Here is a 27,099-nt window from a genome sequence, read left to right as displayed (position 1 = left end):
TATCAATATGGCTTCTGTCAGTCAGACAAAGGCGAATCCGTTTTTGCCTTGAAATGAAATCAAATTAGGAAAAGGTAGCGTGGGAATCGGACACCGTCCTGTTTTACTGGTTCATGTGTGGTGACGGGGATTAAAGGCAACTGCTGCGGGACTCAAACGCTGTCACTGGAGTTGAATAAATGCTGCGGTGCACGGAGGCCCCGCACGCGCAGAATAAGGTAAGTCTGTGATGGCAAATTATAAGAAAGGCGTCATTTGGCTATATTTGTCGGATCTTTCAGGATATGTGAAACATGCATTCACATGCATATGACACTTTGTGAGGGAATGAGCTCGGTTCGATGTATAATTTGCTTGCAAAGTGAATAATCTGCTCTCATACTGTAGCAGGATAGGGGTGTAGAAAAGAAATGCACGCATGCAGCTGTGCAACAACTGAGACTGTATTGACACTGGTGAAATAAACTACTAGTTTTGGTGGAGCACTTTTTTCCATCTTATTTTTTACATTTATTATTATTAATAATATTAATAGTTATAATATATATACAGTATACTGTGTGTGTGTGTGTGTGTGTGTGTATATATATATATATATATATATATATATATATATATATATATATATATAAGTTGAGGTGACCAATAGTAAAATTGGGTTTGATGGTCCATGCAATGACTTTTGTTTTTAAATTACTCTGAATAATTAAAAACATTCATCCTGATGCATGTATATGGAAGAAGTTCTATATGACTAAACTTGCATATTAAGCATAACTTATGGGTGTGTAACCTGTAAATACACCACTTATGGACATAATGTAGTGGCTGTATGGATATCACTTTAATTTTGGAACCAGTGTGTGTCATGTACTTTAAATGACAGTTCTCTGAATGGGCTGCATTTTCATTGGTCAGTGGGCAGGAAGGTCTTATTAATTACCAGCTGTCTAGAAGAGGTAAACTGATATTTAAAGATCACTGCAAGTAACATATGAAACAAGTGGGCTGTAAAAATTGTCCAGAGTTTGAGGGGATGTAAAGTAAGATTTGAACTTTTCTTTTTTTTTTTTTTTTTGGATGCCGTGCATATGACCAAGGGACATATGGACAAAATCAACTTTGATCTTGGTGCTCTGCAAAACAGATGAGCTTCCCAAATACTGCTGCTCCATGGGGTCTGAGAAAGACTCAGTGCCATAGTTCTTATTGTCCTATATGCTTATGTGCTTTGACTGTTTCACTCCATGGCAAGTAATGAACGTGCAAAGAAAAGACCTAAAACAAAGAAACAATGAGTGACTTTGGAACTGAAACACAGATCATTAAAATACTATCAAAATAGAATGCGTATCAGTAGCCTTGCATTTTAATTATATATATATATATATATATATATATATATATATATATATATATATATATATATATATATATATAAAATAATAATAATAATAATCTTGATATTGCAAAATTGCATATTTTTGGATGATTGGTATTATTATAAAGAGTGATAAATCTTGCATAATTAAACATTTACAGTTTTGTGTCTTCAGAACAAAAAGCATGCTAATTGCACAACTGCATGTTTGCAGTTAACTGATTTGGTTTAAATCTAGTGACAGTTTAATCACAGTAGATGGTTTTCTGCATGCTTATGGTTAAATACATCTCCATACAGTTGATTCTGAATTTTTGAGTAACTGTGGTTTATCAGCTAGCAGAGTAGTTCTCAACTGGTTTTGCTTCAGTATAAAAAATGTTAATTGTTCAAAATAAAAAAAATAAAAAAAAATCCTTAAAATCAAAGATTAAGATTAATATTACCATAAAATGCATAGGCCCTGCAATATGCACCATTTTTTAATATTGACATAGACTTAAAAAAATTATTAATTTATAATTTGATACATTTATAAAGGCAAAGACAACACCAAAAGGGTAGTATCGTTCATGGTTTTCGAGGATGAGGCATGTCATGCAACCTGTCTTGGCATCTACCTAATTTGTCTAGCTTCTAGCAAGTGAAAAATGAATTGGGGCCAAAATAGCATAGAGATTGATTGGACACAAACATTTTAACATCAATAACAAAAGATATAGGAAGCATTTTTTCCTCCCTTTTAAAAGTTCATAAGCCTATTTGTTTTGCTATCCTAACTATGCACAAATATGTTGTTAGTTGCATTTTAGTATTTTCATTTGGCAACAGACCTGCAACCTATTTTTATCTCATGACCCAGACCCAGATTAAAACATATTAAGATACCTTGACCAGCAAATTGTACTGTATGTTCAGTTTATGAATTTCCATTTTCAAGAGCAAGCATGTAAAAAAAAAAATGAAAGCAGTAACTAACTATGAAAACCACATCATTCAATACCAAACAAAGCTTTGTGTCAGAAAAGTTATGGTGCAAGCAACCATAAGACAATAGGGTATTTTGACGACTTGTGTGGTATGTATTGTTCTTTTTCTGCCAATGAAGGCTTGTTTTTTTTTTTTTTTTTTACAGTGATAATGTATAGTTCCTAATGGTGATTAATTATCCAGACTGATTGTACAGTGAAATCAGAAACAGTAGGTTGACTTTTCTTTAGCTAAAATCGGTCTGTACTTACTGAAATCGGAAACACTGACCCCAGTGGCCAAAGTGGTAAGTGTTCATGGCATATGTACATGTGTGAGCTCCATTTTCTGGATGAAATGTCCACAGAGGGGTGCCAAAACCGAGTTGTGAAGTGATTTATTTCAAGCTGTAATACAGTGAAGAGGAATGCATGTTTTTTTTTTTTACTGTACCCCTCAACCTAACCCCTAAACCTAACCATCGGTGGAGTAAAAACATCATATTTGAGGGAAAAATACAAGTTGCGCTCATCACTGATTATGCAAATGTGATTACTACCTGGTTTCAACACGAAATTTGAACCCGGGTCTCCCTATCTCTCCAAGTCGGCATAATGTGGCCGATCCTGGGATACCGGAACTCTCGGAAACAACTTGCCAAATTCCCATGTGATCATGCTGCTTTATCTGCATACCCAAATTAATACTTAAAGCAGTACAGCATCTTAAAATGTCAACCTGCTCTCTTGACACACTCCACACATCATTTTTCAAAAATGTGTTTAACTGTCTGGAAAAAGATCTGTTAGAAATAGTAAATGCGTTTTCCTTTCAGGCATGTTTCCGAAGTCCCTGATAACTGCAGTTGTCAAGCCCCTTCTTAAAAAGAGCAATCTAGAAAACTCAATATTGAACAACTACAGACCAATTTCAAATCTTCCTTTCATAGGAGAAATCATTGGAAAGTTTATTTTCAATCAGCTGAACACATTTCTTTTTTTTTTTAGTGTAATAAAATTGTTTCTTTTCAGATTAACATTTTAATTGGTTGCTCCTCAAGCATGACACATAACAAAGCAAAACATTCAAGTACAGAGTCAACCATTATCCCCCTTAAACCCCATTATTTCCCTTCCCTCCTCCCAATCCCCATCCCCACCCCGACCCCCAACAAACATCCCTGTGGCCAAAGCCTGAGTACACACGCAGATCAATAAAAAAGAAAAAGAATATATATATATATATATATATATATATATATATATATATATATATATATATATATATATATAATTATAATAATAAACACAAACATTTAAAACTATAAGTCCCTCTCCACTGCCCCTTCCTGAGAGCCCTCCAAAAAAGCCAGATAGCTGCCCAAATTTTTATCGAAAAACTCCCGGTTGTCTAGCATTCTATTCGACACCTCCTCAAATGCCGCCACCCTGCCCACCTCTGTGCACCACTCCTGACATGAGGGCGCTCCAGCTGACTTCCATCCCCTAAGGATGACCTGTCTGCTGATCATAACACTGGCTAGAACCCAATTTTTTATGTACTTATCCCCTATATTAATGACCGCCCCATCACCTAAAATACACAGTCTGGGGCAAAATGAAGTTTGATTGCCCAATACGTCACACATAAAACTCTGAACCCTCAACTAAAATTCTTGGATCTTAACACACCACCAAAAAATATGGGTTGTGTCCCCATCTTCTGATTGGCATTGCCAGCAGGTGGGTGTGTCTTTAAGACCAAGCCTATACAATCTAGAGGGGGTCCAACAGAATCTATGTAAAATTTTAAATTGCATAAGGCACACCATATTTTCAAAGGATCTCAACACTCCAATCTCATATAGGTCACCGAGCGTATTAACCTCCCTCACAATCCACTCTGTCCAACAGAAAGGGGACTTATTAATACATAACTTTGGGTTCAGCCATATGCTCAAAGCAGCATTTAAATAAATGTCTGAATTAAACACTCTGGACACTTTTGTCCATACCGCGTGCAAATGCGAGACAACGGGGTTTAACTTCTCTGGTTAGCTTGATAGAAAGGCTTTGCAATGGCAAAATAGGGGCAAGAACTTCCTGTTCAATACAAAACCAGGGAGGGGCTCTCTCAGGTGGAAGCAACTAATGAGCCAAATGTCTGAGACGAACGCATAATATCAAACAAAATCTTGGGTAGGCCTAGCCCACCTTTGTCAATCGGCCTATGCAACTTACTGAAATGTAATCTGGGACGTTTACCATTCCAAATGAAGAACTTCACTATGCTGTCAAATTGCTTGAAATAAGAGAGGGGGACATCTATAGGGAGAGATTGTAGCAGGTAGTTGAATTTTGGAATACAATTAATTTTAATAACATTAACCTTCCCAATCATAGATAAATGTAATGAAGCCCACCTGCCCACATCACTCGAAAACCTTTTTATTAAAGGCTCAAAATTAACTCTAACTAAATCAAACAAATTTGCTGGGAATAAAATACCCAAATACTTAATGCCCTGTTTGGGCCACTGGAAGTCACCTGGCTGAAAAGCCGTTACCGGGCAGTATGCTGTCAGAGCCAAAGCTTCGGATTTAGACCAATTAACTCTGTATCATGGGAACTTAGAAAAGGAATTAATAATTCTGTGGAGGCAAGGCATAGATCTAGTAGTGTCAGAGACTAATAATAAAATATCATCTGCGTAAAGCAAAAGCTTATGCGCCACACCTCCCGCCACCACCCCTGGAAAATCATCCTCCTTTCTTATCGCAGCTGTTAATGGTTCCTGGGCAAGACAGAACAATAATGGGGAAAGAGGGCAACCCTGCTGGGTGCCCCAATCCAGAGTAAAATAATCTGAAATTAATCCATTTGTTTGGACCGCCGCTACCGGGTGTCTATAAAGTAACTTAATCCATTCAATAAATGTATTCCCAAACCCGTACATTTCCAAAATCTTAAAAAGATAATCCCATTCTACCATATCAAACGCCTTTTCGGCATCAAGTGTGATGGCAGCGACCAGAGTCTGATCATTCACCACTGACCACATGATATTGATGAAACACCTAATGTTATCAGAAGAGCTACGGCCCCGAATAAACCCCACCTGATCTATATGTATAAGAGATGTCATAACTTTACTTAATCGGTTAGCCAAAATTTTTGACAATATTTTTGGCATGTGAATGTTTTACGGCCATCCTTAACATCTATTCTCAATTTGGCCGGAATATCAGTGCAAAAGCGAACTTCCGTTGATGTAAAAGTTTCTTGCTTTGCTTGAATCGAACACGTTTCTCTTTTATCAAATGCGCAAAGTCTGGGAACAAGAAAATGCTGTGGTTCTTCCAAGAAAGCCTTCCCTTACTCCTCGCCTTGCGTAACACAAGATCTTTATCGGATGATCTCAGAAATTCGGCCAGAATTGATCGGGGCCTGTCTCCCTCCGCAGATCGCTGAGCAGGAACCCTGTAAGATCGCTTGATTTCCAGTTTATGGCCTGCTATGTCGAGCAGATTCGGAATTTCACCATATCCTGTCCCTCTTCGCCTTCAGGAATTCCGACGATACGGACATTATTCTGCCGGCTATGGTCCTCCATGTCCTCCAACTTCTCCCAGACATGCTCCAAATCCACCTTGGTCGCTAGCAGATTAGCAGATAATTCCCTCTCTGATGATTCCAGGTAATCTATCCATTTCTCGACATACCCCACTCTTGTAACCACATCAGTGAACTTCGCCTCCATGGCAGTGATCGATCGACGTATCACAGCAAGATCCTCCAAGTCAGCAATGACCTTCGTCAGCATTGCCGACATGTTCAGCATCTCTCGCCGCATTTCCCTCACTTCCCCGACTAAATGGACTCCCAGGCTCGCGGCCTGCTCAGAGGCGTCAGCTTGAGCACATAAGTGTCTTTTAATGTCTCCAGAGCCCTAGGATTTTGAATTCTTTGACATATTGTCCTCCTAGAACAGTTATGGAACAGAGTGTATCGAATCTCACCGGTTTATGTCATTAAAAGTGTTAAAACTAGCAAAGTGCGTAGAGCTCGCTGTTCACATGTCCGATCCTCGCATGGCGTCACATGACTCCTTAGTAAAATTCAGCTGAACAAATTCTTAATCTCGAATGGCTACTTGGATAATTTCCAGTCTGGTTTCCGACTGCATCATAGCACAGAGACAGCACTCATAAAGATCCTTAATGATATTTGGCTAAATACTGATTCAGGCAAAATATCAGTGCTGGTATTATTAGATCTCAGTTCTGATTTTCACGCAGTTGACCACAACATTCTCCTAGACAGATTGGAAAACTGGTTAGGGCTCTCTGGGACAGTCCTCAGCTGGTTCAGGTCTTATCTAGAAGGGAGGGGTTACTATGTGAACATAGGCAACTATGAATCTGAGGGGACATCCATGACGTGTGGAGTCCCACAAGGCTCAATCCTTGCACCGCTTCTGTTCAGCCTGTACATGCTCCCACTAGGCCAAATTATGAAAAAGAACCAGATTGCATATCATAGCTATGCAGATGACACCCAGATCTATCTAGCCCTATCGCCAAATGATTACAGCCGCATAGACTCTCTGTGCCAATGGATTGATGAAATTAACAGTTGGATGTGCCAAAACTTCCTTCAGTTAAACAACAACAAAACAGAGGTCATTGTATTTAGCAGCAAATACAAAATTCCCAAGGTGAACACATACCTTGACTCCAAGGGTCTAAAGACAAAAAATCAAGTAAGGAATCTTGGTGTAATTTTGGAGTTAGACCTTAGTTTCAGTAGTCACATCAAAGCAATAACTAAATCAGCCTACTATCATCTAAAAAATATAGCCAGAATTAGATGTTTTGTATCCAGTCAAGACTTAAAGAAACTTGTTGGATTCATCACCAGTAGGGTGGACTACTGCAATGGACTCCTCACCGGCCTTTCCAAAAAGACCATTAGACACCTGCAGTTCATTCAGAATACCGCTGCCAGGCTTCTCAACCGGACCAAAAAACTAGAGCATATTACTCCATTACTCAGGTCTTGACACTGGCTTCCAGTTACATTTAGAATTGATTTTAAAGTACTATTACTCATTTATAAATTGCTCAATAGCCTAGGATACATTTCAGATATTGTTAAATATAAACCTAACAGACCTCTCAGATCATTAGGATTAAGTCAGTTGGACATACAGAGGGTTCACTCAAAACAAGGTGAGACAGCGTTTAGCTATTATGCCGCCCGCAGCTGAAACCAGCTTCCAAAAGAGGTTAGATGTGCTCCAACAGTAGCCACATTCAAATCCAGACTGAAAACACTTCTGTTTAACTGTGCATTTACTGGATGATCACTGTGCTGCACTTACTGATTACACTGCATCATTTCATTTCTTTTTTATTTATTTTAATATGTACTTATTTTCTAAATTCATTTTATTACTTTTTAATCGAATTTCTTGTTCCTAATTGGTTTTAAAATGAATTTGATCTTGTATTTTCCTTTTCATTTATATATAAAGCACTTTGGATTGCCATTGTGTATGAAATGTGCTATATAAATAAACTTGCCTTGCCTTAACATTAATTCCTCACTTTCAGAATGAGGCAGGGTTTTTTTTTTTCTCTTTTGTACAGAGGACACTCCTGGATTTATTGTTGTTTTTGCTGGATCTGATGCCTCTAGACAATAAACCTTTTGAAGCTTTTTAAGGATGCTTGAGTTAGCTGAAATGCTTTTTGCATTTTATGCGCCACACATATCTGGAGATAAAGCTGACTTGCATTTGCTCTTCAGCAGAATTTATAAGTTATTTTAAATATATATCTCAGGGAAGTTGGTTCGGATGCTGAAAGTGAGTGGTTATCATTTACATTAGCTTTATTTATTTATTTGTTTTCTGATTTAACTTTAAGTAACCCTTTGCTACATTCATTCCCCTAAAAAGTGTAAACACTGTTGCTTTGAAGGTAGAATTAGGGGGAGGGGCATTCTCATTCTAGATAGTATTTAAGTGGACAAAAATGGTTGCAGTGCAACATTAGTAACAATATTTTTGGTACGTTTTCCCATAAGAGAAGGACTGAAATTTTGTTATGTGTATATCTGGTAAAAGTTAATTTTGTCAACTCTTAGGAGCACACTAGCACATAGATGGCTTCAAAGTTAACAGACATGTGCTTAAAACCACAAAACTCCAATTTAGGGTCCCGCACCAAAACATTATTCTCTTTTATTTTCTGAAGTCTCTTCAACTTGATTGCATTGCTGGTTTCCATATGGAATACATATTGCATTGGCACAAGTTGAGTTAAAAAAATAAAAATAAAGGAACTTTGTGTGTGTGTGTGTGTGTGTGTGTGTGTGTGTGTTTGTGTGTGTGTACTGTACATTTGCAGTGTCTATATATCTAATAAGTTTAAGTTTACATTCTAAAGTCAGCCGCTGACCAACTGAATTGTGTACAGTGTGCTTGTGCTACAGTATACGGTAACAATTCAGTAATAGCGTGCCGTGTATGTGTGTTGGTGTGTGGGCAATATCTTGGCTTTAAGAGAACTATTCTCAGACAAAACGCCCGTACTGAGTGAGTCATCCTCAGTCTCTTGACTGAAAGTAGGTTGGCCGCCTTGGATGGAATTTTTCTTGGCAGTTTTCCCTAAAGTTAACCCCCCTCCCCCCCCCCCCCCACCCCCACCCCCCACGTGTTTCAGCTCTCTGCTGTTTAAAGTCTATTAAAAATTCTGTGGTAATGCATGCAGTGTCTTTGCGTTGACCTCAGGCTGGCTCCACACTTCTGTTGCAATGATTGGTCGATAAAGATGCGGTGACTTTGAGATTTTCTTAGAAAAACATTGCTTTAGTTACAGCTTCTTCACTGTAGCATTTCTCTGCCTGCTGTACATCAATAGTCTTTCTGTGGATCTCTTATTATTATTACTTCTGTATTATTATACACTGTGCAACTGTGTCATGTTTTATCAGAACAGCTTTGAGGATTTTATCTGACATCAATTCTCTAATGCGCTAGCTCTCTCTGTCTCTCTCTCTCTGTTTCTTGGCAGAATGTCCCATTATACAGATGAGCCTCGTTTTACCATCGAGCAAATCGACTTGCTGCAGCGGCTACGTAAAAGTGGGATGACAAAGCAAGAGATCTTGCATGCCCTGGACACCCTTGAACGGCTGGACCGCGAGCACGTCGAGAAGTTCGGACACCGACACGTCCACAGCGGAAATGGGGGCGGGGCCACCACCGTAGGCAACGGCAACAATGCAACCATCTCTTCCAACTCCTGCACTACCTCCTCAAATAACCTATCAGCCTCTTCTTCGAAGACCTCTACGGCCACACAGACGGGTTTCCGTGGCAACGGCCTCTCCCCGTCCCCTAGCAACAGCTATGACACCTCCCCTCCTCCGACAGTCCCCGCTCCTTTGCCTGTTGTAGCTGCAATGGTGCAAAATGAGCGGGACGGCCTCGCTGCTGTACCCAATGGGAAGCTCTCTCCACCCCGTTACGCAGTTAGCAACGCCTCCGCGCGGGCTTTCGGGTTCGAGCCCCCTGACGAGGAGGTGGACATCGATGACAAAGTCGAGGAGCTTATGAGGTCAGTAGAGTCAATATCTCTGGATAGATGATGTCACTGGTCTCTTGAGGTGGAGAGTGAACATACCCCTGTTGTTTTTCATTACATTGCTTTATTTCCTGTAATCTCTCTCTTTCTCTCTGTCCTGCTCTGCAGAATGGACAGTGCTATAATTAAAGAAGAGATTAAAGCTTTCTTGGGGAACCGGCGGATATCACAAGCAGTAGTTGCCCAAGTTACAGGTTAGCCTGCTTAAATTGACACAGACTTTTTGTTTTACAGATTTAAGAATCAAATGTGTGTCATTGTTTTCTTGCATCGATTATTGTAATGTACTTTATACTGGCTTACCTAAGAGTTGTATAGATAGAGTGCAACTGGTGCAGAATGCTGCAGCCAGAGTGCTTACAAGATCCAGGAGGAGAGACCACATTACACAAGTTTTAGCTCATTTGCCTTGGTTACTCATTAAATACAGGATTGATTTTAAGGTTCTTTTAATGGTTTTTAAAGCACTTAATGCTTTAGCACCATCATACATTTCTGACTGTTTATCAAATTATGTTCCAACTCGCAGTTTGAGGTCTTCCAATGCAGAATTTCTTACATACTGTAATGTAAATCTTGAGAGATCTGGTGAAGCTGCATTTAGCCATTATGCATAAAAAATCCAGAATGCTTTACCCATTGAAATTAGACAAGCACCAAGCATTTACATTTTTAAAAAGCATTTGAAGAAATATCTTTTTAAACTAGCTTTTGATTAATCTATTTGATGTTTTGTTTTTTGTTTTTTTAACTGATTATCATTATGTTCAATTTGTATGTTCATAATTCTGATTTCCCTACATTTGTTTTAATTAATTTAATTTAATTTTGTATCTTTGTACAGTTTCATTTTTATTGCGATGATTTGTTTTACTTTCTCTGAAATGTTGAATTCTATGTTTTTATACTTCCAACTGTAAAGCACTTTGAGCTGCATTTTATGTATGAAAGTGCTATACAAATAACATTTATTATTAATTTATTATTATTATTTCAATCAATAATGCCAAAAAATCTAAAATGAGAAAACATTAACGTTTCAATGGATTGTTCAAAGTCTGTCGTTATTTACACACCTTCATTTATTTTCAAACCCTGTATGCTGTTGGGTTTTTCGATGTCAAATCAACTAAATTTCAGAAACTTCCCCAGCTGAAATGTTTGATTTTGTCAAAGAAATTTCTGAAGAAAGATAAATATAAATCATGATTAAAGCCAAAAAATTATGTGTCCCACATTTGGTTTTCGACCATTGAAAATCTGTAAAAAGTAACAATTTATGCAAAACGCTTAATTGAGAGACCCATATCTTTGGGATTTAACCATACAGGGCCTTTAAAATGAAGATACAAAAAGGAAAGTTTGTTCTGAACCAGAATCTAAAAGGATATTAACATATCTGTAATACTTCTGGAGGTATGGACACTCCAACTTTGGAAAAACAACACAAAAAAGTGTTTGTTTTTTTCCCCATTAATGCTCTCCATTGACATATAATGCAATAAGGGGTGCTGAAATCAACCAATTTTAATAATAGACCTGCCTATCTCTGTGTAAAAAAATAAATAAAAAAATAAATAAAATAAAATAATGATGCTGCCACATTTCTAAAGTAATTTTTTGACCTGTAGCTATGCTCCAAAATCATAGGTGATATTGTGACCCCCTTCCACAAAATAATGGATTACTCATTAAATATTGATACATGGCATTTCATAATTTGGCTTTCATCATCTGTATATATATATATATGTATATATGCATATATATGTATATGTATATAGTGACATTTATGCAGAAATGTCAGTTGTGCTCTATAATCATGGTTTAGGGATTTAGAAAACTAAGCCTTAGAAAGGACCATAAGGCATATACAAGTCAAATTTTGACCTCATATGCAGTTTGTCATTCTCCCCAGGTATCAGTCAGAGCCGGATCTCTCATTGGCTGCTTCAGCAGGGCTCAGATCTCAGCGAGCAGAAGAAAAGAGCCTTCTACCGCTGGTACCAACTGGAGAAAACTACACCTGGTAATTTACATACTGCATGTGGCAGATGTTTTTTTTTATCTAAAGCAACTTCCAGTGCATTCAAGATACACATTATTTCAGTATTTGTAAACCCTAAACCTTTCCCTAAGTTTAGAAGACACCGACTGGTTGAAGGTACCTATAAGCGTTTCTTCATAAATTACTTGTTGAAGTTTATTACTTAGGGTTAAGAGTTTCGAACAAATCTCAAGTCCAGTTGAATTTGGACCAATATTGTTTTGAAAATGGAGGGCATTTTAGTTCAGAGAACCTTTTGTGCTTCATAAGTTTCATCCTGGCTGGTCTTAAAGAAGAAATCAGAATAAGTTCTGCGAATAGATTACAAGGTCATGGCACCATCCCCAGAACACCTGTTATCTAATTTTCTTATCATCATTTTCTTACTGATACAGTGAACAGGCTTTGACCTACCAGAATCCTCTTTCTGTCTCCTTAAGAATATAAACTGTTCTCCTGAGATGAAGTGACATGTTTGTTTCCCAGGTGCAACACTAGCGATGCGGCCCACACCGATGCCCTTGGAGGACATTGTAGAGTGGCGACAGACTCCCCCTCCCATTAGCAGCACCCCAGGCAGCTTTCGTCTGCGGCGTGGTAGCCGCTTCACCTGGAGAAAAGAATGTCTGGCGGTGATGGAGAGGTGAGAGGGAGTCAGGATGGTTTACTTTAGGTCATTTTATGAAATAACCTTTTCCATTTTGAAATGATAATTTAATCTTCCCTGAGGTCCACTTATAATGTTAGTAAAGTTTTTTTTTTGCTCCAAAAAACAGTCATAATTTATTAATATATAATAATTTTCCACCCTGTCTCTGGCCCTCTGTCTGAAAAGCTCTCCGGCCATTTAAGACTTTAATGTAAACTCCCACTGTTATGATTGGCTAACATCATGCGGCCCCTCCAATTCAGCCATATTTGAAACTCAGTCGTAAGAAACTGAACAACAAGCTCCACAACATTATAAAATTCAATTTCGGAGTTTACACATAATGTACACCCAATACATTGCATCTGAATACATTAAGCACAGTGGCACCTTAACTGTAAAACAGTCATGACATTTGAAATATTTGTTAATTTTTTGCAAACTGTTACTTGCTGTTTTGCGTCGTGTCCAGTAGAGTTTTTAACTGCCCCATTTTTAATAATGCTCATTCAATAACAGTTCCTTTCCAAAGCTTGAATCATGTATTTATTGGTTCACAAGCAATCCACACTGATTTGAGGTGAAAACACATACGATCCACGCTGAAATGTTCTGAATACGCAAACATAATACGATCCATGGTGATGCTGGGTGCTTCAACCAGCTTCAACAGGCCAAAGCAGAGATGTTGGTCTTCCATGTTTGTTTACACACAGATCGGCATGTGTTTCTCCCAGTCAGTGGCAGCAGCAGAATGAGACGTGTTTTTAAAAGTTTCTCTTGGACTGCTCTTAAAACGTGGCAAACATCACCGAAAATGCATCAAAACGATCAAAGATGTCCATCTAGTGCATGTTTACAAAAGACCAACAATTAAAAATACCACAGATGGGTGCAAAAATGCTCCAGAACTCCTTCAAAACAGCAAGAAACAGCGCAGCAGTTCTAACTTGGCATTGCGTCTTTTAAAAGCGGCACGATATGCATGATAACGGTCAAAGACGTTCTAGTGCATGTTTATGTAGAAAAATATTTACAGGTGCATCTCAATAAATTAGAATGTCGTGGAAAAGTTCATTTATTTCAGTAATTCAACTCAAATTGTGAAACTCGTGTATTAAATAAATTCAATGCACACAGACTGAAGTAGTTTAAGTCTTTGGTTCTTTTAATTGTGATGATTTTGGCTCACATTTAACAAAAACCCACCAATTCACTATCTCAACAAATTAGAATACATCATAAGACCAATAAAAAAAAAAACATTTTTAGTGAATTGTTGGCCTTCTGGAAAGTATGTTCATTTACTGTATATGTACTCAATACTTGGTAGGGGCTCCTTTTGCTTTAATTACTGCCTCAATTCGGCATGGCATGGCATGGAGGTGATCAGTTTGTGGCACTGCTGAGGTGGTATGGAAGCCCAGGTTTCTTTGACAGTGGCCTTCAGCTCATCTGCATTTTTTGGTCTCTTGTTTCTCATTTTCCTCTTGACAATACCCCATAGATTCTCTATGGGGTTCAGGTCTGGTGAGTTTGCTGGCCAGTCAAGCACACCAACACCATGGTCATTTAACCAACTTTTGGTGCTTTTGGCAGTGTGGGCAGGTGCCAAATCCTGCTGGAAAATGAAATCAGCATCTTTAAAAAGCTGGTCAGCAGAAGGAAGCATGAAGTGCTCCAATATTTCTTGGTAAATGGGTGTAGTGACTTTGGTTTTCAAAAAACACAATGGACCAACACCAGCAGATGACATTGCACCCCAAATCATCACAGACTGTGGAAACTTAACACTGGACTTCAAGCAACTTGGGCGATGAGCTTCTCCACCCTTCCTCCAGACTCTAGGACCTTGGTTTCCAAATGAAATACAAAACTTGCTCTCATCTGAAAAGAGGACTTTGGACCACTGGGCAACAGTCCAGTTCTTCTCCTTAGCCCAGGTAAGACGCCTCTGACGTTGTCTGTGGTTCAGGAGTGGCTTAACAAGAGGAATACGACAACTGTAGCCAAATTCCTTGACATGTCTGTGTGTGGTGGCTCTTGATGCCTTGACCCCAGCCTCAGTCCATTCCTTGCGAAGTTCACCCAAATTCTTGAATTGATTTTGCTTGACAATCCTCATAAGGCTGCGGTTCTCTCAGTTGGTTTTGCATCTTTTTCTTCCACACTTTTTCCTTCCACTCAACTTTCTGTTAACATGCTTGGATACAGCACTCTATGAACAGCCATCTTCTTTGGCAATGAATGTTTGTGGCTTACCCTCCTTGTGAAGGGTGTTAATGATTGTCTTCTGGACAACTGTCAGATCAGCAGTCTTCCCCATGATTGTGTAGCCTAGTGAACCAAACTGAGAGACCATTTTGAAGGCTCAGGAAACCTTTGCAGGTGTTTTGAGTTGATTAGCTGATTGGCATGTCACCATATTCTAATTTGTTGAGATAGTGAATTGGTGGGTTTTTGTTAAATGTGAGCCAAAATCATCACAATTAAAAGAACCAAAGACTTAAACTACTTCAGTCTGTGTGCATTGAATTTATTTAATACACGAGTTTCACAATTTGAGTTGAATTACTGAAATAAATGAACTTTTCCACGACATTCTAATTTATTGAGATGCACCTGTATATCCAGGTAGGCATATGAAGGTGTCCTGTGTAAGTCCCCTTAAAAGTGTAGATGATTCTTCCATGACAGGTCCATCTCTCTCCTCTTCCCCTATGTAACTGAGCACCAGTGGGCAGGGCCAAGGGTGCAGTTACGAAAAATAGGCGTTGATGTCTTGCTTAAAGAGGCAGTCAGATGCAGATGTATTTGGTCCTTGTGACATCACAAGTTCCACAAATTCCAAATGACCCATTTCTGGTGCTTGGTTTAAATAAATGCTCTTTTTCTATTAAGGAGGAAGTTTTCAGTCCTGAAATTTACAGTATGTTTTTATAGTACAATGACCTCTAAGGCGCGGTCACACATACATTCTCATGGTGAAATTCCGTGGTTGAAGATGACGTGGGCGGATGTTGAGTGCTTGAGAAACCAGCAAAAATATAATTGTCAAACAGCCTTTTAAGTGCTGCACTTTATACTCACTGAGACTTAAGTTAAAATGAGTTCAGTTAAAAACTCACCGCTAAAATTATATCCTTGTCCATTGTGAATATTCAATGTAGCTATTTACGAAGCACCGCCCACACAGAGGTCACTGCCAAACCAAGCAACTTCCTATTGGTCAACGCAGCGATTTCGGCTGTCAAAGTTCACCAAACTTGAACTCGAGGCGAAGATCATCCCTATGCCCTTCTCACTCCAGAGGACAAAGCTCTTGATGTGGGTACTCTGAAGAGAGCGTGGCACTACAGTTTGAGTATACCCTTCACTAAAAATCTTGTAAAAGGGCCCTTTGTGAAAAAATTTACTTTATTACTTTTGTTTGGAACAACCCTTCGAGTGGCATCCCCTTCCCGAAGTGCCCTTCAGGAGCACAAATATGCTGTTTGGAAATTCTTCGCCACAGGAAGTCCATCACTCTAAATTTACGTCTGTGCAGATTCCCATTGAGATGACTGTATTTCGCCCACGGAATTTTGCCTTGCAAAGATATGTGAAACTGTGCATTTTATATGTCAAAAGATTAAGGAAAATTTTATTCCTCATGTCATGACCCCTTTAAAAAAACACTTACAAAAAGTCTTTGTCTCATCAAACTATATTATACATTACATTAAAGGAATGTTCTGGATTTAAAGCTGAATTAACAGCATTTCTGACCATTTTTAATGCCACAAAAAATATTTTGACTCGTACCTCGTTTATTTACCTTGTCTTACAATGGAATGACTGGTGCTAGTCCATAAACATTCATATAAACTGTTTCAAAAGTATAGCCACTAGGGGTGGGTAAAAACATAGATTCGAACATAGATAATTGTGATTTTCATTTGAACGATCTCAGTAGAGTGCAACAGTGCCCGCCCACTTTTTCAGCCATCTGGGTTTCGGAAGTATTTTCCCCATTCATTTCTTCCATAGACGTTTTATAAAATCCATCATAAAAGAGTTGTAATCCATGAACCAAACCAACCAGCTCCGAGGAGAATCACAACATCACAAACTTTGTTTTGATGCAACTAGTATTTGAAAATCGGACATAAAGACAAGGGTACAAGGCTGTGTACTTACCGTCTTTCATGAAGGCACAAACTACAATTCCATGAAGCATTGCGAATGATGTAATTGAATAAAAAACAATGGGAATATATAAAACTATTCAATTTAGGTTGTTGATTATAAGTATAGAAACAATATTTTTTTATGTTTATTGAAAAATATTCCGATCTGTACAAATATATAAGCAGTTTAAGGGTGAAGGGAGACTGACTCGATTACGTCATTCACACTGCGTTGTGGGTGCGCGTGATCGTGCAGAGGAACATTTCGTGGGTTTCGTTGGCTGCGGTTCTCTGATTGGTGGATCTTTCTCTGCTGTACCATGGGTAATGTAGTTGTTTACCATGAATTCAGCTATCAAACACATTTTTTAAACAATGAAGTTGAAATAACGCAGATGAAATGGCTTAGATGGAAGCATATACCATCAATGAACAACCTTGTAGCTCACGGTAAGTTTGTCTTTAAAGGTTTATAGGTTATCATTGAAAATCAATTTGTCTATGATTTCCTGGGATGTACAGTTCTAGTAAGTTTTCTCAAATGATTATGCTGGGTGTATTGTGATTCATAACATGGATATATTATCTTTTATTCCTTTTTTTTTTTTACATTCATATGTATTGCACAGCAGCTCCCGCCTCGTCGTAAACAAAGACTGTGATTTACTGTATGCGTTTGTGGGCGGGTTATGTAGAAATGTTGACACAGTTAGATCATCGTTCGGTTTTCAAATATTTGGAAAAGCTGGCCGAAATTGAGTTTCCCCTGTAAGAGTGCTCTAGCTTGATCAGCATGATGGAAAGGGGTGTGTGTCAGTATGTGGCTACAAACCAAAACCTATTGGCTAGTTTTAAAACTGGGGTGAGTAGTTTGACCTGTCCCTCCCCCACTTCCTGTTTCAGAAGGAAATACGTTAAAACAGTACAGTAACTCCAAACTCGCTTATCAAGGCACTTCAGGGCGACTTTAATTCTAATTATGCGTATCACAGATGAGGTAAAGTCATACGAGTTGTCTCTCGTAAACATTTGCTCTTCTATAGAGGCTCTTTACAGAAATGCCTTTTTTATTTATTTTTTGTTAAAGAGACAGTACCGGTTTTTAGCACGAGTTCTACAAATCAATGTAAATACATGTAAATAGTATAAATTATGCAATTTAACAATAAATATGTAAAAAAAAAAGTAATAGATGAAATATAATACATTATTTATTGATTGAATACATTGATTTGTTCTTTTTTAAAAAGCCAAAATTATGAAAAATAATAAAATATAATTAGTAAAATTAATGTTTTCCTAATGTACCTAGATAGAAGGACATTATAACAGAAATATACCCATATGAATCAAATCGAGAGCTTGTGAATTGGAATTGAATCAAATCTGTATCAATACCTAGCCCTAATAGCCACAAGACATAAACATTATATGTGTTGAAATTATTTTAGTTTGATAAAATCAGGGATTTTGTGCAGTTACAGCATTTTACCAGATTACAGGGTTTACCACCGTTATGTTGTCATGACATCAAAGATGTAAAATTGGATATAACTTTACACAGATAAGGTTAGCAATTTTATCACACTAAAATCATGTTAACACATCATGTTTGTGTCTTGTGGTGATAGTTTTGAAACATTGTGTATGTTTATGTTTTTGTACTGGCCCCATTCACTTCCACTGTAAGTGCCTTAAACCACGATTTTTGCTTTTTTTTCCAAATAAACAAGGGACGAGTCAAAACTATGTTTTGTGCTAATCAGCATTGTACCACAAATGTTGCAGTTTGAGCTTAACTTGTATTGAACCCAGAAAATTCCTTTGAATTTTACAGTGGGATACAAAAGTCTACATTGAAAGTTCACATTGAAAATCTGGGATTTACAATCTAATTCAAAGTTGAAAAAAAAAAAAAAAAAAAAACAAGAATAAAAAAAAAAATAGTTATAGAATTTAAAAAAAATGTAAAAGTCAATATGACATAAAATGAATAAGAAATGTGTAAGATTATGTAATATTTCTAGGTAACTAATCAAAATAAGCACATTTATTACATTGACTATGTTGACTCACTTGTATGTAACAAACACAATAAATAAAGTGGTAAAAACTTGTCCTTTCATAGTTTACTTCATGTTATCTAACACATTATCGTTGCTGCCTGTTGATCTTTTTGCTTAAGTTATTTCAATGACAACCAGTATCCTGATGAAGCCAAACGTGAGGAAATTGCCAATGCCTGCAATGCAGTTATACAAAAACCAGGTAAGACATTTAAACTAACTCCATGAACAAGAGAATGCATGTGTAATTGTCTGTTTCATGGCACCAGACATTAATGATGAGCAGGGTTTGAAATTAACACCTGCCAACCCACCAAATGCGGGTATTTCATGCGCAGTGTCGGGTAATTTTGCTCATCTATGTATAAAAAGTTTGGAATAATGTACAGATTTTGCTGTTTTGGAAGGAAATTGGTACTTTAATTCACCAAAGTGGCATTCAACTGATCACAAAGTATAGTCAGGACATTACTGATGTAGCACCATCACTATTTGAAAAAAGTTATTTTTGATCAAATCTAGACAGGCCCCATTTCCAGCAGTCATCACTCCAACACCTTATCCTTGAGTAATCATGCTAAATTGCTAATTTGGTACTAGAAAATCACTTACCATTATATCAAACAGTTAAAAGCTATTTGGTTCAGTAAATGAAGCTTAACATTGTCTTTGTGTTTGTTTTTGAGTTGCCACAGTATGCAGTAGACTGGCATGTCTTAAGGTCAATATTTGGTAAAAAATGGCAAAAAAGAAACAGCTTTCTCTAGAAACTCGTCAGTCAATTATTGTTTTGAGGAATGAAGGCTATACAATGCTTGAAATTGCCCAAAAAACTGAAGATTTCACACAAAGGTGTACACTACGGTCTTCAAGGACAAAGGACAACTGGTTCTAACAAGGACAGAAAGAGATGTGGAAGGCCCAGATGTACAACTAAACAAGAGGATAAGTACATCAGAGTCTCTAGTTTGAGAAATAGATGCCTCACATGTTCTCAGCTGACAGCTTCATTGAATTCTACCCACTCAACACCAGTTTCATGTACAACAGTAAAGAGAAGACTCAGGGGTGCAGGCCTTATGGGAAGAATTGCAATGAAAAGCCACTTTTGAAACAGAAAAACAAACAGAAAAGGTTAGAGTGGGCAAAGAAACACAGACATTGGACAACAGATAATTGGAAAAGAGTGTTATGGATCTTAACCCCATTGAGCTTTTGTGGGATCAGCTAGACAGTAAGGTGCGTGAGAAGTGTCCGACAAGACAGCCACATCTATGGCAAGTGCTACAGGAAGTGTGGGGTGAAATGTCACCTGAGTATCGGGACAAACTGACAGCTAGAATGCCAAGATATTGATGAGAACTCTTTGAAGTAGTTTGAGAATTCAAAGTGTAAAAGTAATTTTTCACGTTATTAATGTCCTGATTATACATGGTGATCAGTTGAATGCCACTTTGGTGAATTAAAGTACCAATTTCTTCCCATTAGAGCAAAATCTGTACATTATTCCAAACTTTTGGCTGCCAGTGTATATGTATATAGTACATATATACACTACTGGTCAAAAGTTTTGAAACACTTGACTGAAATGTTTCTCATGAGCTTAAAAATCTTTTGATCTGAAAGGCGTATGCTTAAATGTTTGAAATTAGTTTTGTAGACAAAAATATAATTGTGCCAACATATTAATTTATTTCATTATAAAACTAAAATTTAATTAAAAATAAAAAAGTTTTTGAAATTGATGACTTGGACCAAATAATAAAGAAAAGCAGCCAATAAGTGCCCAACATAGATGGGAACTGCTTCAACACTGTTTAAAAAGCATCACAGGGTGATACCTCAAGAAGTTGGTTGAGAAAATGTCAAGAGTACATGTCTGCAAATTCTAGGCAAAGGGTGACTACTATGAAGATGCTAAAATATAACACAGTTTTGATTTATTTTGGATTTTGTTTAGTCACAACATAATTCCCATAGTTCCATTAATGTTATTCCATAGTTTTGATGACTTTACTATTATTCTAAAATGTGAAAAAAAAAAAAAAAAACATTATAATAAAGAATGAGTAAGTGTTTCAAACCTTTTGACCGGTAGTGTGTGTGTGTGTGTGTGTGTGTGTGTGTGTATATCTATATATATATATATATATATATATATATATATATATATATATATATATATATATATATTGTATATATAAAAATCAAAGTGGTTGGTAAAGTTGAGCATTCACGCAGCCACAGTGGCTGGTGGGCAAAAAAGTTCAATTCATACACTGTTGATGATTGTTGCTGTTGTTTGATCAAGGGAAGAAGCTGTCAGATCTTGAGAGGGTCACATCTCTGAAAGTTTACAACTGGTTTGCCAACAGACGGAAGGAAATTAAGAGAAGAGCCAACATAGGTAATGTTGAAGCCCTCTGGGGAAAGACAAAGCTCAAATTACAATCTGTTTTGTTGACAACACATTATTTTTATTGCATTGTAATCGCCACTGTGTCAGCTGTCTCAATCCAAAATGCGCAGAAATTACATAAGGTACAGTAAAACATCTTTGCGTAAAACTCAATTTCATCATGTTGTGTACATTCAGGGCTTCCATAGTCAGGGAAATCCTGGAAATATTTGGTAATTTTAAAATTGTGTTTTCTAGACCTAGTCATTTAATAATAGGAAAAAGAAAATAATCTTAAAAATCATGAAAATTTCTACATGATGTATTGTATCTATTACAACATTTAAAAAATATTGTTATCACGAGATATATATATATATATATATATATATATATATATATATATATACACACCGATCAGCCACAACATTAAAAACACCTGCCTAATATTGTGTAGGTCCCTCTCCTGCCACCAAAACAGTGCAAACCCTGAGATGCTATTCTTCTCACTACAATTGTACAGAGCGGTTATCTGAGTTACCGTAGACTTTGTCAGTTCAAACCAGTCTGGCCATTCTCTGTTGACCTCTCATCAACAAGGCGTTTCCATCCACAGAACTGCCCTCACTGGATGATTTTTGTTTTTGGCACCATTCTGAGTAAATTCTAGAGACTGTTGTGTGTGAAAATCCCAGGAGATCAGCAGTTACAGAAATACTCAAACCAGCCCATCTGGCACCAACAATCATCCATGCGATAATCTAATCAGCCAATTGTGTGGCAGCAGTGCAGTGCATAAAATCATGCAGATTCGGGTCAGGAGCTTCAGTTAATGTTCACATCAACCATCAGAATGGGGACACATTTTTACCTCAGTGATTTGGACTGTGGCATGATTGTTGGTGCCAGACGGGCTGGTTTGAGTATTTCTGTAACTGCTGATCTGGGAAAGTTTAGGAACCCTGTATGTTGTCCTTCTGAGCTCGGATATGTTATGGCAAGGTCTGTTTTTTTCCGAAGAAGCAGCAATCCTGGAGAGTCATGGGATTGATGTCCAAAGCCCGGGAGGTCATTCCAACAGTGATGAGATTGACGGCAATGACTACAGTGACCAAGTACCTGCTGACCAAGTGATGGGAATGGTAAGGAACCGTGTTTATTAGAATTCTCCCAGCATGTTTTTCCCTAGGATGGCCTAGTTTTTGATACACTGTGAGATGTTTAGGCAGGACCTTAGACCATTACCATAACTACCTTGCCTGAACACAAATGACTGCAAATTCAAACTATTACAGAGCTGTGATGTCATCTTTTTTTTTAAAAGAGAGCAGTGGCCAGAACGTTTAGTTTCTGCAGAGGTGACCTGTCATCCCCCATTCAGGTATGCAGACACACTCACAATTGGCAACATAGACAGGTGAACAGTGTGTTTGTGTGTACAAGGCTTTTGACACACTTCAAATTCATTTTTACCATTTCTACCAGTGACATGGTTATTTCCTATCTTGACTGACACAATGAAATTCAGGTTAGTGGATTTTAATAATCACACAATTACAGTAAAAGCAGGAATTAATATGCACTTACTATGACTTATGCAGTGAGCATGTTGTCTGATATGTTTGATATAGAAGGCAATTAAAGTGTAACGACATAATGTTGCATAACAGACTTGCTACTGTTTATCACAAAGTGGTTGGATACCTTTGTGGGTAGTGACAGCACACCACTATGTTTTTCACACTAATTGGCAAATAAATGGTCCTAGTTTGGAATTATGTGAGCTTTAAAAGATCCGTTTCCCCAGAAGTGAACATTCCTTCATTATTTACTCCCCCTCATGTTGTTCCAAACCAATATGGCTTTCTTTCTTCTGTTGAACACAAAAGGAGAAATTTTGAAGAATGTTCACACTACTTTTTCCCAAACAGCTTTAAACCATCAACTGTCCCCTTGTTTTCTACTTCTAGGACGACACCACAGGCCCAAGTGAACACCAGGACCCCATTGCTCTGGCTGTAGAGATGGCCGCTGTCAATCACAGCATCCTGGCACTAGCACGGCAGGGCGGAGCCACCAGTGACATCAAAACAGAGGTGCTGGATGACGAATGAGAATCTTCTCTTAATGTCTGTCCACCACGGTGGAGCGTGGAGGAAATCCAAATGAGAAATGTGGGGTTACGAAAATAAAGCCAAACAGCTTGTGAACTGAGATTACAGAGGAATATGGCCAGGTCACATGACCAAAGTGAACACAGAGGTTGTAAAGACTGTTACCCCAACATTCCCCCTTTCCTCCTCCCTCCTATGTAACGCCTCAATAGTCTTTTCATCAAGGAACAGTTCACCCAGAAAAGAAAATTCTGTAATCATTTACTCACCCTCATGTTGTTCCAAACCCATATGATTTTATTTCTTCTGTGGAGCACAAAAGGAGATAAAGAAAATACAGAAAGAGGAAGAGATAAAGTTATAGGGGTTTGGAACAACATGAGGTATACGATGACAAAATTGTAATTTCTGGGTGGACTATCCCTTTAACAGTTCTCACACAGAGTTTTAGGGAGAAGCTGCATTTAAACTGTTGATGAAACATGTTCACTAAAAACTCTGTGCATACAACAAACAGTATCACTCTGCCAGTTCACACTTGGATAACAAACCTTGCCTCAGTTTTACCTTCTTTCAGGAAGTCTTCTTTGCAGGATATAAGAGGTCAGGTTCATGCTAAATGTCCACTGCCTCTTTCTCTCCAGGGAAAGTGTGTTGGGAAGCAGATTCTCTCTCACTTAACTTATTTCTTTGTTAAATACAGTAGGTGCAGTCCAACATTGCAGAAATTTGCGTTTGAACTTGTACTGTGTCACCAGGGTCCAAAGTTAACACTCGGCAAGCACCAAATGTGTAAAAAAATTGGCATGGTGAGTGAATCAAACGCAGTTACTGGCCAGTTGGTAACTTTATTAGAAACTGCTAAATAATACATGGCTTAAGAACGATAGCCCGTCCCTCGCCTTATGAAAGCGATGTAAGTGATTCCAGTCAAACCAATACAAACGGTAAAACATTGACGCAATTTGCACATCTTCTAACAACTGTTTCCTAAGTGGAAAGTTTACTGTCAGATTTTCATCTAGGATGCCTAGTTAAAAGGTATTAGAAAAGTTAAAAAGAAAAAAAAGTTAAAATAAAAGTCATTTTCCTCCTAAACTCCATGTGAAGTATTTCTTGCATTATGCCACTAAAATGAAAATTTGAGGATCAAAATCTCAGTGTCTCTCAGGCCCCATTTACACCTTGCATTATCATGTTTCATATCTGGATAGTATCCGGATATTCTTTAGCTGGATTACATTTACACATTGCCGTCAAATGTGTCTCCACTGTAATCGTATATATATCTGATCAAAGTTACCTGTGCAAAATGGAAAACACTATTTACATATTACAGAGACAGTGGGAACATTCTCCGTATTTTAGCACATTTTAAAAGCATTAATATTCAAGTGCTTTACATCACTTTGACTGTTAGAGTTTTTCCTTCATTGGATATTATTTTGGTAGCAGCCAGTTAAATTTCAGATACCTGAAGCTAATTTAATGATATCGTCTAGCATTCGGCTCTTTGTAAGAGTTAAAATCATTCTCATATGAAACGCACAAGTGACACATGGTTTCATGTGGGTGTCGCGTGAACCACACAGTGATTAGAGAACAGGAGAAAGACGCGAGCAGAGAGATGTGTATTCCAATGGAATAATTCATGGGATACTGTTCATTGTTCGGGTAACAAGATTGCAAGATGGCGGTGTGTTTTATGTTTTTCACATTGCAATGAAAACTCGCAACACAGCGTAACCTCATCACATAATTAATTACTTATGTAATTGTATCCAGATAACAAAAAAGCATTTGCATTTATATCTTATTTGAATGTGGTCAGAATCCGTCCCTGACCACCTCCAAATGTGGTTTCAGTAATCCGATCACAATACCTCTTGGGTGCATTTACGCCTGTCATTTATTGTGGTCAAGTGCTATCCGATAGCTATCCGATCATCAAAAACACGTTAATGCAAGGTGTAAATGGGGCTTTAGGGTTCCCATGGTCATGGAAAACCTTAAAATATCTGGGAATTTTAAAATTATGATTTCCATGACTGGAAGAGTTATGAAAATAAATCAAAGCTTAAAAGTAATGGAAATCTTAGAGTAGGTGCAACAAATAAGTAAAACAAAATGACAATTAAATAAAATTTTTGGCCTTTCAAAAATATTCAGTGACCAATATAGCCACCCTTCATTTCAACAACTGCCATGAGCCTTCCATCCATGGAGTCTGTCAGTTTCTTGATCTGTTCACGATCAACTTTCGCTGAAGCAGCAACCACAGCCTCCCAAATGCTGTTCAAAGAGGTGTATTGTCTTCCCTCACTGTAAATCTCACGTTTGAGAAAGGCCCACAAGTTCTCAGTAGGATTTAAGTCAGGTGAGGAGGGGGCCAAGTCATTATTTGGACATCTTTGAGGCCCTTGCTGGCTAGACAAGCAGTGGAGTGCTTGGATGCATGTGATGGTGCATTGTCCTGCATAAAGATCATGGCCTTCTTGAATGCTGAGGACTTCTTCCTGTACCACTGCTTGAAGAAAGTACTTTCCAGAAACTGGTAGTAGGCTTGAGAGTTGAGTTTCAGTCCATCTTCAACTCGAAAAGGTCCAACTACCTCATCCTTAATGATAGCAGCCCATACCAGTACCCCTCCTCCACCTTGCTGGCACCTGACTCAAAGTGGAGCACTGTGTCGATTAGTGATCCAGCCACGGGCCCATCCATCTGGTCCATCAAGAGTCACTCTCATTTCAGATCAAAACCTTTGAAAAATCTGTCTTCATGTATTTCTTTGCCCAATCTTGATGCTTCAACTTGTGAATATATTCAGTGGTGGTCGTGTTTCAGCCTTCTTGACCTTGGCCATGTCTCTGAGCACTTGGCACCTTGTACTTCTGGACACTCCAGGTAGGTTGCAGTTCTGGAATATGGTAGCATTGGAGGATAATGGGTTCCTGGTAGCTTCACGTCTAATTCTTCTCAAGTCTTTTGCAGTTAATTTGCGCCTTTTCTTCTCCATGTGTTTTTTTGCGCCCCCAGTTTACTATTCGCAACAAAACGTTTGATTGTAGTAATGAAGCTGCCTAATTATGCACACCTTGATATAGGGTGTGCGCCACACCCTCCCTCATTACACATATACATACCACCTGAAAATGATTGAATCCAAAAAGCATTCAAGTTTATATGGTTTAGAGTTGGAAAATGTGCATGGAAATAATGATAAGATCAGAATAATCACTTGCCTAATAATTGCCTAATATATATATATATATATATATATATATATATATATATAATGTAAGTAATAAAGCAAAATGCGGTATTTCAATTTCATGACAATTTCTTAAAAAATTTCCATTAAAATTTAATTGAATCTTTAACAAAAATAAATAAATAAATAACTGAATATTTGAAGTTTTATTAAAGAGTACTCAATTCAATTTAATGGAAATTTGTTACGAAATTGAAATTAGTAAATCTTAAAAATAGGGTAAACATTTTTTTTTAGTGTATTTATAGACAGTAAATTTTCTCGATTCAGCTCCCATTGGCAGGTGTGGTAACTCTTACAGAAATTATGCAAAAATGCAAATAAACTGTAAATATTCAGCAAACAAAACAGTTTGCCACAAATTATTGCCAGAATTTTGCAGTT

At 37.7% G+C, this 27,099-nt stretch overlaps 1 protein-coding gene across 7 annotated transcripts; it reads left to right on the top strand.

Moving 5' to 3' along the window:
* On the top strand, window positions 1–26,739 carry LOC127411486 (homeobox-containing protein 1-like). 7 transcript variants are annotated; one of them, XM_051647101.1, is made up of 11 exons: window positions 1–218; window positions 9,429–9,974; window positions 10,110–10,195; window positions 11,920–12,030; window positions 12,535–12,691; window positions 19,052–19,134; window positions 21,244–21,339; window positions 22,351–22,472; window positions 22,655–22,711; window positions 22,816–22,858; window positions 23,301–23,443. In XM_051647101.1, the coding sequence occupies exons 2-10, from the start codon at window positions 9,430–9,432 to the stop codon at window positions 22,816–22,818; spliced, it is 1,260 nt and encodes a 419-aa protein (XP_051503061.1). In that variant the 5' UTR covers window positions 1–218; window position 9,429; the 3' UTR covers window positions 22,819–22,858; window positions 23,301–23,443. The 7 variants fall into 7 exon arrangements, with proteins under 7 accessions (XP_051503061.1, XP_051503057.1, XP_051503056.1 ...); XM_051647097.1 differs by lacking the exon at window positions 22,816–22,858 and having other exon boundaries at window positions 22,357–22,472; window positions 23,301–26,739; XM_051647096.1 differs by lacking the exon at window positions 22,816–22,858 and having other exon boundaries at window positions 22,354–22,472; window positions 23,301–26,739.
* The last annotated feature ends 360 nt before the right edge of the window (window positions 26,740–27,099 follow it).

Source organism: Myxocyprinus asiaticus, chromosome 20, assembly GCF_019703515.2.
Source record: "Myxocyprinus asiaticus isolate MX2 ecotype Aquarium Trade chromosome 20, UBuf_Myxa_2, whole genome shotgun sequence".
Lineage (NCBI taxonomy): Eukaryota > Metazoa > Chordata > Actinopteri > Cypriniformes > Catostomidae > Myxocyprinus > Myxocyprinus asiaticus.
The sequence above is the reverse complement of the archived record's forward strand: the minus strand, read 5'-3'. Positions and strand labels throughout refer to the sequence as shown.

Coding starts and splice junctions, on each gene's coding strand:
- LOC127411486 (XM_051647095.1), top strand. CDS start 9,430: ATGTCCCATTATACAGATGAGCCTCGTTTTACCATCGAGCAAATCGAC. Junction 12,031..12,534: donor ACTGGAGAAAACTACACCTG/GTAATTTACATA, acceptor TTTGTTTCCCAG/GTGCAACACTAGCGATGCGG. Junction 22,712..23,300: donor ACCTGTCATCCCCCATTCAG/GTATGCAGACAC, acceptor TTCTACTTCTAG/GACGACACCACAGGCCCAAG.